Source organism: Balaenoptera ricei, chromosome 1 (assembly GCF_028023285.1).
Source record: "Balaenoptera ricei isolate mBalRic1 chromosome 1, mBalRic1.hap2, whole genome shotgun sequence".
Classification (NCBI taxonomy): domain Eukaryota; kingdom Metazoa; phylum Chordata; class Mammalia; order Artiodactyla; family Balaenopteridae; genus Balaenoptera; species Balaenoptera ricei.
In genome coordinates, this window is record NC_082639.1 from 136,258,491 (window position 1) to 136,272,219 (window position 13,729).

Sequence of the window (13,729 nt, forward strand, 5' to 3'; positions counted from 1 at the left end):
TGTCATTCTAACCTATTACTATAACTAGAATCCTTCACATTTCTGCAGCCATCTTTTGGTACATAAATTTGGTAATACTTGCATATGTAAAACATTTAAACAGGACTATTAAATTTACAAGTATAAAGACATACTAGGGATGTTAGATAAGTGGTTTCCTAAAATTTTCCAAAACTTTTCTATCACAAATACATGTCTTTTCCCTGTCAAGACTGCTGAAAAACGGAGTATTAAGACTCCAGGTTTTGGGACTTCCCTGGTGGCGCAGTGGTTAAGAATCCACCTGCCAATGCAGGGGACACAGGTTTGATCCCTGGTCCGGGAAGATCCCACATGCCGCGGAGCAACTAAGCCAGTGCGCCACAACTACTGAAGCCCGCATGCCTAGAGCCCATGCTCTGCAACAAGAGAAGCCACCACAATGAGAAGCACGCGCACCGCGACGAGAGTAGACCCCGCTCTCTGCAACTAGAGAAACCTTGCATGCAGCAACGAAGACCCAACGCAGCTGAAAAAAAAAAAAATAGTGTATGTTGTTTTTAAAAAAGAAGAAAAAAGACTTCAAGGTTTGATATTATTCAAATAGCATAGCAAAGGAGATATATGATAAAAGAAAGAATGTATGATAAACATTATATATATATATATATATATATATATATATATATATATATATGAAAAAAGAAAGAAAAAACACCAGAGGTTGATTTATCTCGTTGTTAGCATAACAATACTTCATGATGAGATAGCAGTCAGATTATCAGAATCTACTTCTAGTAATGCTTTTAGATTGTTGTGGAAATAAAAATTGAAAATTAAAAAATGCTAATAAGCATGGATTAAGAATAAAGCAAGATATTACAGATCATTCATGTAAAGGATCATAACATTTATTTTTAATAAAAAGCAATAGAATTGTATTGGCCTCAGGATCAAAACAGTAGTGGTCATCAGTAGTCATTTTCTTTACTGGGTAAGGTAGATAAGGGAAGAGTTTGTGCTTTTGTAATCATTCTCTTTCTATAGAGTTATCAGACTATATATATTATATGTAACAGGAGGCTTTACTAACCAACAGGTACACCAACTCTCTAGGTCTAAGGCAAATGATGGCCCTCTTTCCCACTGAGTCCAGTCTGAACTTCTCAAGTCGTTGTCACTAGCTCACAAGATAAATCACTGCTAGTTTAAAAATAAGCCGATGGTTTTAGCGGGCAAATGCTGAAAAGCAGATGGATACAAATAAAACAGGGGTATCACGGAGTCTATTCCCGGCCAGTTCTCTTCAGTCCATAAATGCTGGAGAGATGTGCTATGTTAGCACCATATGTTACTACATTTGTTACCTGAATCTTGGTTGTTAGTTATTAGAAAGGAACAAATGAAACTGTGAAAGTGAAGACTTATCTTGATTTTCTAATGTAAAGCACGTATATCTGAAGTTTTAATTTCTAAATCTGGGCATCTCTGAGAAAACAATAAATTTATGTTACCTCATGGTTTAAATCCTTCAAAGATCTTAACCACTGCTTATAGGAAGGACCTTTATGAATTTTTCCTTGATAATCTCATTATATTCCTTCATTGCACTTTACATTTCAGTGATGGTGACCTGTTTTAGTTCTTCTCTACTAGACTGTGAACTCTGTGAAAAAAAAGTCCCAGAACCTTGCACAATACCTAGCATGCAGTAGGACTTCAATAAATTTTTAAATTAATTGAACTCTAGTTGGATGAATCTGGGCAAAGCACTTTGGCAGTGAATAAATTTTTTCCCCACTTTTAGTGTTTTCTAGAGCAAAGCAGTGAAGACTGGAGGTAAGAAGCAAGTTAGAAAATCAGAAAATCCAGATTTTGTGCCAACTCTGAATAGTTGAGTTTAATTCAACATGCATTTATTGTTTTTTAATTTGGACTCCAGAGACAACTTGTAAAGACAAGAGCATGAGTACTTCAAATTTTCTTTCGAAAACTGAGTCATAGATGTTGCATTTCAAGCCAAGTAAAGGTTTGATTATTTTACACTTCATGGCTTTTTAAAATTCCAGTTGCTATAACAACTTTGATATTTCTTTATTATTTTTAGCACTTCAGTTGCCATAACAATAAGATATCTTAAAAAATAGCAATTTTCTTTTATAAGGGAAAAATCGCTTTCAATTAAAAATGAATTTGAATCAACATTTCTTTCCTATAATGTGAACCCATTATTTAAAATGTACTTGTGCTGTTCTGTTTTCATATAATTTTAACAGACTTTCCCAGGAAAAGTTTTAAGGTTTAACTTTTCCCTCTATGTTTTTACTGTATAAAAATTAAAGGGAGGTAACTGTATTCAACCCATTCTGTGAGATAATATTAATACTTGATGGGATTTCATTGATATAAAAATCTTCTTAAACGATTTAATTTCCAGATTTGTTGTTGTATAAAGTAAGAAAAGAACATGAATGATTGATAGCTCTTACATGAAAGATGTAAGAAAGCTTGGAATTTCCTTTTTTCCTGTGTTATTTTTAAGTGTATTTATTATGTCTATTGCCTTACTAAAATAGTTACCACCTCACTTACCTAGAAATAACTGACAGTTCAGACCTGAGCTATGACACTTTACTCATAGAGCAGTACTTCTGTTTACTCTTGGATAAAAAATTCTTATAAGCTTAGTTTCTGATTTTTAATCCTCTAGAAAATTAAAGATAGCAAATTAGAAGAGGAATGAAGAGTACTGCTATATTTAGATAGAGTCAAAAATATAGGGAGCTATGTATTCCTTTCTATGCAAATAGAGTCAGAAAATATAGGGTGCTATATATTCTTATCTAGGTACCTAGTTACTTGTAGAAATTAAAGTCTCTCTTGATTCAATATACATATATATTGAATCCAAGGTATGATTGTGTTATAAGATAGTATTCTAACTGACATTAACAGTGATGATCCCAGCCTACCAGGCAAACATTAAATTATGTTCAGAATTCTCAATTTAAGAAGGCAAAAGAGTGGATGATACATCTTGTAAAGATTTAAATGTAAAATTGGATAAAGTAAAACAAAATTTAAAAAACAAGAGAGACCTTCAATTATCTGGGAATTGCAGGATCCATGTAACTGAGATTTTTATGGACCAAGGTTTGGTAATTCTTATATTACTGTGTTGCTAATCACATAAATTTCATAAAATGTGTGGTCAGGTTCAGATAATGTGTTTCTTTTAAGAAGGTACTTTTTAAAAGGAATGTTGAGGGAGTTGGCAACTCAAGAGAAAAGTGAAAGTATTGTATTAAATTTCATAATCTCAACAGGTTACTGTGGGTGTGGTTTCTTAAGGAGAAATGACTAAACAAAAAGCCTGTAGATAGTAAAGAATATGTTTAACTTCATTATCAGGGAGCTTTGAGTGAACAAGTGCTATATGCTTTTTCTGGTTTATTTTTAATTACTAATTTTCATAACCAACTTTAAAAGTTAAGTATTATTATCTCAGTTTTACAGATGGAAACTGAGACATGTGGAGAGAATGATGTACCCAAGGCCTCACAGTTACTAAGTGCTACAGCCAGTGCCAACCCAAATCTGGCTCATTCTAAAGCCTACATTTTCTTCTCTAAGTCACAGTCTTTCCTAGTCTTCAAACTAAATAAATGTTTATTAAAGGTAATAACATAACTTGGGGAAAATGGAAGGAAAGATCCTACAGTGCATAGTTTTATTTTATTGTTCTGCATACTATTTTCGACCAATTAATTTGATTTTAAGTATATATTTTATATTTGAGGGTTTCCCCCACTAAGAGTTAAACATCCCCATAAGTTAGTATTTCCTTTGTCCATTTTCCTTTGTGATTGACTAAAAATAATGGATTCTCTCAAAGGTTTTGCTTTCTCAGACAGTTGTCTTAGGTCCCAGCTAGCTAAGGCAGTCTCAGAGTGTTGTATAACTGGCATTTAATAAAAAGTCTTTCTCACTCAGTGTCTCACTTGCATCTGGGCTGTTGTGTCTGTGAGTACAAACAGTGAGCCATGAGTCAGGTATAATGATTGAGAGACTGTGAAAGTAGACACGGGCTAAATGTACTTATTCTGTCCAGCAGTATCTGTTCTTTTAGACATTTCAGTAGCCCTTATTCTTGATGGGACTTTGGTTCTGAGGATTCTGATATTTTTCTTTTTCAACATCAATATTTATGATTTCCTGGCAATGCCTTAAAATGCACTCAAGTAATTTAGGTCTCTAATTTGATGGCATTGCACTGAAATGGGGGCACTTGAAAAAAGCAAATGCAATCATCTTTATCATTCTCTTCAGCTATCACTTACATATGGGTGAAATGCACAGATCTTAAGTGTGAACATTTTGGTGAGTTCAACACATATGCATGCATATAGCCCACAGCTATTAAGATAGAAAATCTTTCCATCGTCCCTGAAAGTTTCCTTATACCTCTTGCCAGTAAACACACACGCATACACAGACACACACACACATACGCCTGAAGCAAGTATGTTCTGACTTCTTTCATCAAAAATTAGTTTTGCCTGTTCCAGAACTTCATTGTATGGACATATCACATTTCCGTTTATCCATTCCCCTGTTGATGGATGTATGGGTTGTTTCTAGGTTTGGGCTATTAAAAATAAAGCTGCTATGTACATTTTTATACAAGTCTTTTACGGATATATGTTTCTGTTTCTATTGGATGGGATTGATGGGTCATAGGGCAGATTTGTTTAATGTTATAAGCAACTCCCAAACTATTTCAAAAATTTCCAAGTTGGGCCATTTTACATTACCGCTAGCAATTTATGAGAGTTTCAGTTGTTCTACATCCTGACCAACATTTAGTGTTTATCAGTGGCTTAATTGTATCCATTCAAATGGGTATATAGTGGTATCTCATTGTGATTTTACTTGGTTTTTTCTTGATGACTATTGATGCTGAGCACTTTTTCATTTTCTTGAATGGCCATCTGTATATCTTCCTTTGTGAAGTGTCTATGTCTGTATTTTTCCATTTTGATTGAGTTATTTGTATTTTTATTAACAAATTGTAGGAGTCAGTTATGTATTTTGGATACAAGTTCTTTGTAGGATATATGTTTTACTAGTATTTTCTCTCAGTCTTTTGACTTGCTTACTGATTTTCTTAATGACATCTTTTGAAAAGCAGAATTTTAATTTTAAGTATAATTTATTTTTTATGTTTAGATCTGTGATCATTTCAAATAATTTTTTGTGTATGGTATGCGAAAGCGGTCTAAGTTTATCTTCCTGCAGATATTCAAAATTTTCTAGTACCCTTTACTGAAAAAATTTTCTTTTCACCTTGACTTGTTTTAGAGTCTGTTGAAACTCAATTGGCAATTATGGGTTTATTTTTGGACTCTCTATTCTTTTAAGTCATCTGTTTGCCTGTCCTTATGCCATTCTTGATTATTGTGGCTTTATAGTAAGTCTTGAAATCAGGTTGTACCAGTCCTCCAAATTTTTTCTTATCCTTTCCCAAGATTGTTTTAGCTATCGTAGGTCCTTTGTGTTTATATGTAAATTTTAGAATCAACTTAGTTCTACCAAAAGCCTACTTGGATTTTAATTGGAATAGCAATAAATCTGTAGATCAATTTGAGAAAAACAAATATTCATAACAATATTGAGTCTTCTAATCCATAAAGATGACATATCTCTCCATTTACGTAGGACCTTTTAATTTTTCTCAATGACATTTTATAGTTTTTAGGATAGAGGTCTTACAGGTCTTTTGTTAAATTTATTCATATTTTCTGTGTTTTGAGGCTGTTGTAAATAGTTTATTGTTTAAAAATTTCATTTACTATTGTTTGTTGCAAGTATATAGAAATGCAGTGATTTTTGTGTATTAACCTTGTATTATGACAAAATTTACTCATTAGTTCTAATGGGATTTTGGGTAGATTTTGGGGGGGCGTATTTCTTATGTATACAATCATGTCTTCCTTTTCTTGTATTGCTTAACTATTTCTTTATCTTGCTTATTATACTGGTTGGGACCTCCAGAACATTGTGCATAGAAGTGGTGCGAGCAGACATCTTTGCCTTGTTTCCAGTTTTAAAGAGAAAGCATTTACTCTTTCACCATTAAATGTCATGTTAGCTGTAGGCTTTCCCATATAGTGTCTTTGTCAGGCTGAGGAAGTTTTCTTCTGTAGTGCCATTAACTTAACATTTGTTAAATATTTTTAATTGTTAATAACTTGCCTCATAATAAAATGAAGTTAACTTACAAACTTGTTTTCTGCTCTTGAGGGGTCACGAAATCAGTGGATTCTAACATGTCCCACTTTAGAGAGTTTATTTTTTCCTTAGCACTTAGACCAAGTTGCTTTAATACTACATTTGATAGTACATTTAAAATATATTGATACTGCATTTTGCAGCATTTGACATTCTTAAAATGATAGGTAAATAATCATTATCTCTTGCTAGATATGACTTTTCTAATCAGTAGTCAAATATTCATATTGAATTGGGTTTAGGTAGAGGTATAGATGAATAATATTGCCCTTACTTTGAATATATTAGGAGGCTAATTATTTTCCCCCTGCAATCTGGTCATATAATTTATAGCTTTCTTGTGAATCTTGTATGTCATACAAGGGATTGCAAGGAACTTTGCATATTCGACCGTCACAAAACTGGTTATTAGTGTTTTTCTGTCTTTTTATAGACTCGTCAAGCTATTTGATATGTTTTATATTAACATTATACTAAACACTTATTTGTTCAACTCCTATTCTTTGCCCAACACTGTAGTGTAGGCACTGGAGATATAAGGAGGAACAAAACAGATGTTCTTCCCCTCATGGAGCTTGCAATCCAGTCAGGAAGACAAAACTGAACGAAAACATACTATAAACTATGGTACATGTGGAATCTGGTCTAATCTGGGAATTCAAGGACGGTTCCTCTGAGGAAGTGGTATTTGAACTGAAGCCTGAAGATTGTATCTGAATTAACTAAAAGAAATGTGATGGCATATTAAGCAGCAGGTTCAAATACCCTGAAGCAGTAAGGAGCATAGCACATATGTGTGGGACGGGGAAAGGGTGGAGTGGAGGGAGGTAGAGCCAGTTTAGCTAATCCTAAATAATGTAGAAGAGAAGTTAGATTGAATAGATATAAGGAGACCAGATTTTATAGGACCTGTTAGTATTTTATCCTAAGGGCAGTGTAAAACCACTGAAGTATTTTAAATGAGAGTGATATCATCTCATTTGCATTTTGGAAAGGTTATTCTGCCTGTTTTGCACATAATGGATTGAAGAGAGGCCACAGACCACTCAGGAAGACCAGATTGGCAGCCACTATAGTGGTTCACACACAAGATGATGCTAGTTTGTTTAGGGTAGTGGAGGTGGAGAAAAGTTAACAGATGGGAGGAATAGTTGAAGAAATAAATTCTGAATCCATACACCTTTTTGTACCTTTAAAAAACCTTTTACTTTACCCTCTATTTGTTTTTTACAATATTGGTTGCTCATTTCTCCTTGATAATCATTGCCTACTGTTTATCCTATTTACCGTCGGTGGCTAATGATCCTCTCTTGCTTTGCTGTTTAGATCCTATTGAGTAGTTGCTTGAGTTGCTTAGATGTCTAATAATGAAATATTGATACATATAAAAGGACATATAAGACATATTTAAGGTATAAATGAAAAATTAAACATCTGTGATGTATCACCTCAAGAAGTTATACAGTTTTAGCTATTAGAAGGAATTCTGAAGTAATTCCAAATAATGGTTCCTCTTAGATATTTCACAGCTAGTGTTCATCAGTTGAAAGGAGAGGGGGGTGGTTGATAATGACTAATAAGAATGACAATAATAAAACACCTAATGACCCCTAAAATGAAGAGAATTATGCATAATATAAAAACAAAGAGTGCTTTATGTAATGAGCTGTGTAAATATGATATTAATGCTCTTGTTATTAGAGCTTCACATTATAAATTAGTTTCTATTATAATCAGATCAGAAAAAAGGATGGAAAGGAAAAAAAGTGAGGGGCTAGTAAAAAGAGTCAGTCTCAGAAAAGAAGAAAATTATCTTGTTTGAACTCCTGAAGCTGTTTTTTTGAAGTTGGTAGAAGAAAAGAAGGAAGCTTGGTAGGTCAAAGCTATTGCTTCTTAAACTCTCCCTCTCATATTATCATATACCTTTGGCAGCATGTACAACTAGGGATTATTTACAGTATTCTTAGACTCAAATCCCTACCAGTGATTATTTGTTGGAAATAAATGTGTCAAACTAAAGTGATCTAGTATTTGAATTTCCCTAAATGATATTTTTTGCCATTTCTCTGATTTAAAAAATATTATGATTCAAAACTTGAAAAATAATGCACAGTCTATACTTTTAGAAGGATTTTTTTTTTGAGTTTGGTGATGAGGTAGCTTTAATTATTAATAGCATTTTATTTTTCAATGGTTTTATAGTAAAACTTCGTATTTAAAAAAGCTTCGTATTTAACTGTCTACATTCATGAATATTTATCACCTGTAATTTTTATTTTGAATATTTATTATTATTGTGAAAGAGAGTTTTAGTTAAATAGAATCTTGTTTGATTTCCATGCTTTTCCTAAAAGTCAAAATGCTTCCCTGTAAAACAGGACTTTCTAGCCTTTTTATATTAAATTTAAATATTTACTTTCAAATCTCAATATGGTACTCATTCTAAGATTGTTATTCTAACTTATTTCATACATTTTTCTGGTAATGAGCAATGTGCTTCCATTCTATATTCCACCTAACTCCCTGAAGATTTTAACAGTAATATGATCTTCCTGAAAGGCAGTTCAACATGGAGGAAAGCATAGATCTTCTATTATTTAGAAATCATTTTTTGAAATCCAAAATAATTCTTCTTAGACATTTCCTGACTAGCTGCTCTAGTGGAAAAGAGAGGGAATGAGGGAGGGGTTCATCAAAATGGTGTTAAGAATGACAATTTTGATCTGTTTCATTCCTAGTTTCATGGCTGTGTAATAGTGAGCAAGTTATACTTACCTTCTCTAGGTACCCACTTTCTTCCTTTGGAAAATGATAATGATAGGTATCTACTTCATAGAGATTTAATATTTTTATTGAGACAAAAATGTAAAGCATATAGCATAATACTTGGCACATAGAATGTGCTCTAAGTGTTGGTTATCCATTTTCATCTCAAATTTCCTGATTCAATTCTGAAATAATGTGTAAAGTAATTCTAAGTCACTTTTAAGAAAATTGCTGACCCCATAAGAAATAGTTTTAAAATAGTGAATGTTTGTCTATAGTAAGTCAAAATAAATGGAAATATTTTTAACCTCCATTATATAAATGAGCTTAATTACTTCCTTCTGACTTGGGTATGAGTAGCTCATGCACTGTATGACAAAGTTCTTTGACTCTTTGACTCTTTTTCTATTAGGATAAAAAGTGGACTAAGCAGTCATTCTATTTATTTCTAATGTCTTCTCTTCTGAGGTCATATTTGACCTTAAATATTCCAGCAAGTAGATTTTATAGAGGTGTTAGTTCCAATACTTTGTTTGTACAGTTAAATACATCAGATTCAGCAATTTAGTGTGGGTGTGGCAGGGATTGGAGAGATTACAAAATAACTTCTGTTAATCAAAATATAATATATTTTAAAGAGTAAAAATAGTAGCTCTATCACTTGAGTTCATGAAGACTTAGATGATTTTTAATAATTAATAGGTTTTTTCTGCCAATGAGCATTAGATTACTGCTGACTTTTTAGTGTCCTAGTACCTTGTGGTAGTTTCTCTACAGGGTTTAAAGGTGTATCTCAGGGTTTTTTTTTTTTTCTGTCCTGCTCATAGGAAATAATCTTTACACATGCTATAAGGAAAATACCTCTAGAAATTCATACATGTCATTAATATGTTATAAGGATCGGTCAGTTCCATTGTGTTCTTTTGTCAATCTTGATCGGAGCTTGCCGAGTAAGTCTATAAGCCTGCATGTGCCTGGCAACTGTTACCTAGTGACAGTTTCAGCTGCAGTAGCCATTGGCTGTGCTGTTGATTGGGGCAGGAGGACCGAGTCACCTTTCTGATGGTGAGTTCTTCTGCATCAGCTCAGGATGAGGAGGAGGAGCAGGGCTTCGGCTCAGGTGGAGGCAGTGATACTGAGAGATTGTGAAGAATACACCGACAGCATCTCGGTAACTGCATCACAGTAAATCGGACTTCTGAATCAAGCAGCCCAGCCTAGCAGCTGATAAGAGTGAATGTAGGTGAGAAGCATTGTTTTATTCCTGTAACAAGAACTATTTTGTGATAAGTGAAACTAGGAATGTGCAAGGAGGAATATCCTGTGGCTATTATTATAAAAGAAGAAGGACTTCCCTGAATGACTTGGTGGTGCACAAGAAAATAACTTTAAGAAGAATGCTTTCTGTTAAGCTCCTGCATTGTTCCTGAAGGAGATGTTTCTATTTCTAATGCATGTTCTTTCTTCAAAAGGTATGACAGCAAAGACTGACAAGAGACTCTCTGAAATGCCTGTACTTTAAAAAAGACTTTTGACAAATGTTAACCTCATATCAGAATGACCTTGGAAGCATTTTGGATGGATTCTATCCTGCCAGTCTTTCAGTATTTCAAACTCTAGGATTTAAACTCATCTTGATGCTTTAGAAGTATTTTAAAACAAGAACATCTTATAACCTATCTAATGGCCCCTGTATTAATTGAGCACTTGCTCAAAATAGAATACAGAACTAGAAGAGGCATTTTCTTAACATATGGCTGCTATATAACTGCAAATATAACAAACAAGGTAATTTTCCACTTTGAAAAGGTTTAGTTGAAGTAATGATTTAATGTGTTAATCATTTAATGAAAACAGAAAAGATATAGCAATATAGATTAGAAAGCCTACTAGAAATACCTAAGTAATAAATAATGGCAGCATTTCTAGTCAGAAGCTCAGAGGATATAGGAAAGTTTCTATTGTCTAAATTTCATATATATTTACATATATTTGTGAGATATAAGTGTGGTTGCAAAGGTGAGAAATAACTTTGAGCTGTATATTTTATGATCATGCTCCATTATAAGGAAGGTGGTGTATCAGATAATGAAGGTTGTTTTCAGTTATTGATGCTGAAATTAATAGCAAAAATGATTTTATTTTCCTTTTGAAAAGGAAGGAGTATAAATTACGATGCTGGTGTAGCACCAGTAACTGTAATGGACTAAAATGCTTTTCATCTGAATGCTTAAAAAATGCATGCAGAATTAAAACTTCAGAAGTTTTTCCTATTTTGTCAGTGTTGACCCATTGTGTATTATCTTCTCTACTGGAAGTATGCTTTTTTTTCTCTTATGAGAGTTACAGGGCAATCTGGAGTCCATTACCGCTGTTCTGCTCCTTTGTGCCCCAGTAGAGATGAGTCTTTTAGAATTAATCTTGTTGGAGAAGGGGGTTCTTTCTTAGCTTTTGAGAGAAAAGAGAGAGAAATGGATCATAAAGTTGACCCACCAGCATCAAACCCTGAACTGAGCCAAAGACACTCTTTGCCACAATGAACTTTTTCTTAGCTTTCCAACCAAATCTGAGATCTTAATTATTTAAATTCTAAAATATGAATCCATTTCTCCTGACAGATGAAACAGGAAGCCTGAGCCTATTTAAGGTTTTTTTCTCACTCTTTCGAGTCGATCCCTAAGAAACTACCTTTCTGAGGAGAACAAACGACCCACAAGAGCTTTTCTTCCTTTGGCAATTGCTTTTTTTTCTTTTACAGATTTAATTTTTCATAGTGCAAGGTATTATTAAAAAGTCCGTTTTCTCTAGAAGTGCCTTGTGTCTGCAAAAAGTTGTTTGAAAGCACCGGAGGAAGCTAATCGGTGACCTTTTTTTCACCTCCTTTCTAGCTTATCCCCCTTCCTCCCCCCTCCCAAAGCTGAGGTGTGTTACTGCTGCACTGAGGCTGATGAAGAGACTTGAGTACTCCCTGGGATGCTCAGCTGTGACAGAAGCGCTGCCACTGTCTACTGAAGCTGATTCTGAGACACTCATGGGCAGAGTTTAGCAGATGCTAGGCAGGGCACCTGCTTGCTGTAGCCAAAGCTGCAGGTTCTTTTAATTCCAAGCCATGAATGAATCCAGATGGACTGAATGGAGGATCCTGAACATGAGCAGTGGCATTTTGAATGTGTCCGAACGTCACTCTTGCCCACTTGGATTTGGCCACTACAGTGCGGTGGATGTCTGCATCTTCGAGACAGTTGTTATTGTCTTGCTGACATTTCTAATCATTGCTGGGAATTTAACGGTCATCTTTGTCTTTCACTGTGCTCCACTCTTACACCATTATACGACCAGCTATTTCATTCAGACAATGGCATATGCTGATCTTTTCGTTGGAGTTAGCTGCTTGGTTCCTACTCTCTCACTTCTCCACTACTCCACAGGTATCCACGAGTCACTGACTTGCCAGGTTTTTGGATATATCATCTCAGTTCTAAAAAGTGTTTCTATGGCATGTCTTGCTTGCATAAGTGTGGATCGCTATCTTGCAATTACCAAGCCTCTTTCCTACAATCAACTGGTCACCCCTTGTCGCCTGAGAATTTGCATTGTTTTAATCTGGATCTACTCTTGCCTAATTTTCTTGCCTTCCTTTTTTGGCTGGGGGAAACCTGGTTACCACGGTGACATTTTTGAATGGTGTGCCACCTCTTGGCTCACCAGTGCCTATTTTACTGGCTTTATTGTTTGTTTACTTTATGCTCCTGCTGCCTTTGTTGTCTGCTTCACTTACTTCCACATTTTCACAATTTGCCGGCAGCACACCAAAGAGATAAATGACCGGAGGGCCCGATTCCCTAGCCACGAAGTCGCTGCCTCTGGAGAGACTGGGCATAGCCCTGACCGTCGCTACGCCATGGTTTTGTTTCGGATAACCAGTGTGTTTTACGTGCTCTGGCTCCCGTATATCATATACTTTCTTCTAGAAAGCTCCCGGGTCTTGGACAATCCAACACTGTCCTTCCTAACAACCTGGCTTGCTATAAGTAATAGTTTTTGTAACTGTGTAATATACAGCCTCTCCAACAGTGTTTTCCGGCTAGGCCTCCGAAGACTGTCCGAGACGATGTGCACGTCTTGTATGTGTGTGAAGGATCAGGAAGCACGAGACCCCCAACCTAGGAAACGGGCTAATTCCTGCTCTATTTGAAGAAAACTACACAGTAAATCAAATGTAATCTGACAGTAGTTTGGGATTGTATTCTTGCTTCATCTGGAAATTTGCCACTAGAGAAATATTTACTTGAATAGTTGACTATGAGAGGAAGGGACTAAAGGTGTTTTTTTCATGGAAAAAAAAAAAATCCTGAAGAAAAGGATGTATAGAGGGTAATCTCGTGAGATAACTGTAGTGTGTGAGTATGAATGTGCAGTAATAGGCAAAATCAAGCACTGAGGATGGAAAAGTACCTCAGATCTTCCACAGGGCGTGAGCAAAGCCCCTGGCGTCTGTCTCTCTCTCTCTGACTGCACTCTGTCCTCTGTCTCTGTCTCTCTCATTCTGTCTGTCTCTGTCTCTCTCACTCTCTTTGTGTTTGTGGAAATTATTTACATAAATTGCCCTTTACAGAAAAATGCTACATATTATATATGTGGTAAAGTATAATTTTTTGCATCAAAGTGTACTTGTTTAAACTCACTTACCTAC

At 34.9% G+C, this 13,729-nt stretch overlaps 2 protein-coding genes across 4 annotated transcripts in view; both read left to right on the forward strand.

The window, feature by feature from the left end:
- RABGAP1L (RAB GTPase activating protein 1 like) overlaps window positions 1-13,729 on the forward strand; it is a 783,585-nt gene that overhangs the window by 317,478 nt on the left and 452,378 nt on the right. The gene's annotated exons all lie outside the window — the stretch shown is intronic.
- On the forward strand, window positions 12,146-13,231 carry GPR52 (G protein-coupled receptor 52). The gene has a single exon (XM_059903629.1). The coding sequence runs from the start codon at window positions 12,146-12,148 to the stop codon at window positions 13,229-13,231; it is 1,086 nt and encodes a 361-aa protein (XP_059759612.1).

Bases quoted from the DNA above. Each gene is read 5' to 3' on its own strand.
- GPR52 (XM_059903629.1), top strand. From the start codon at position 12,146: ATGAATGAATCCAGATGGACTGAATGGAGGATCCTGAACATGAGCAGT.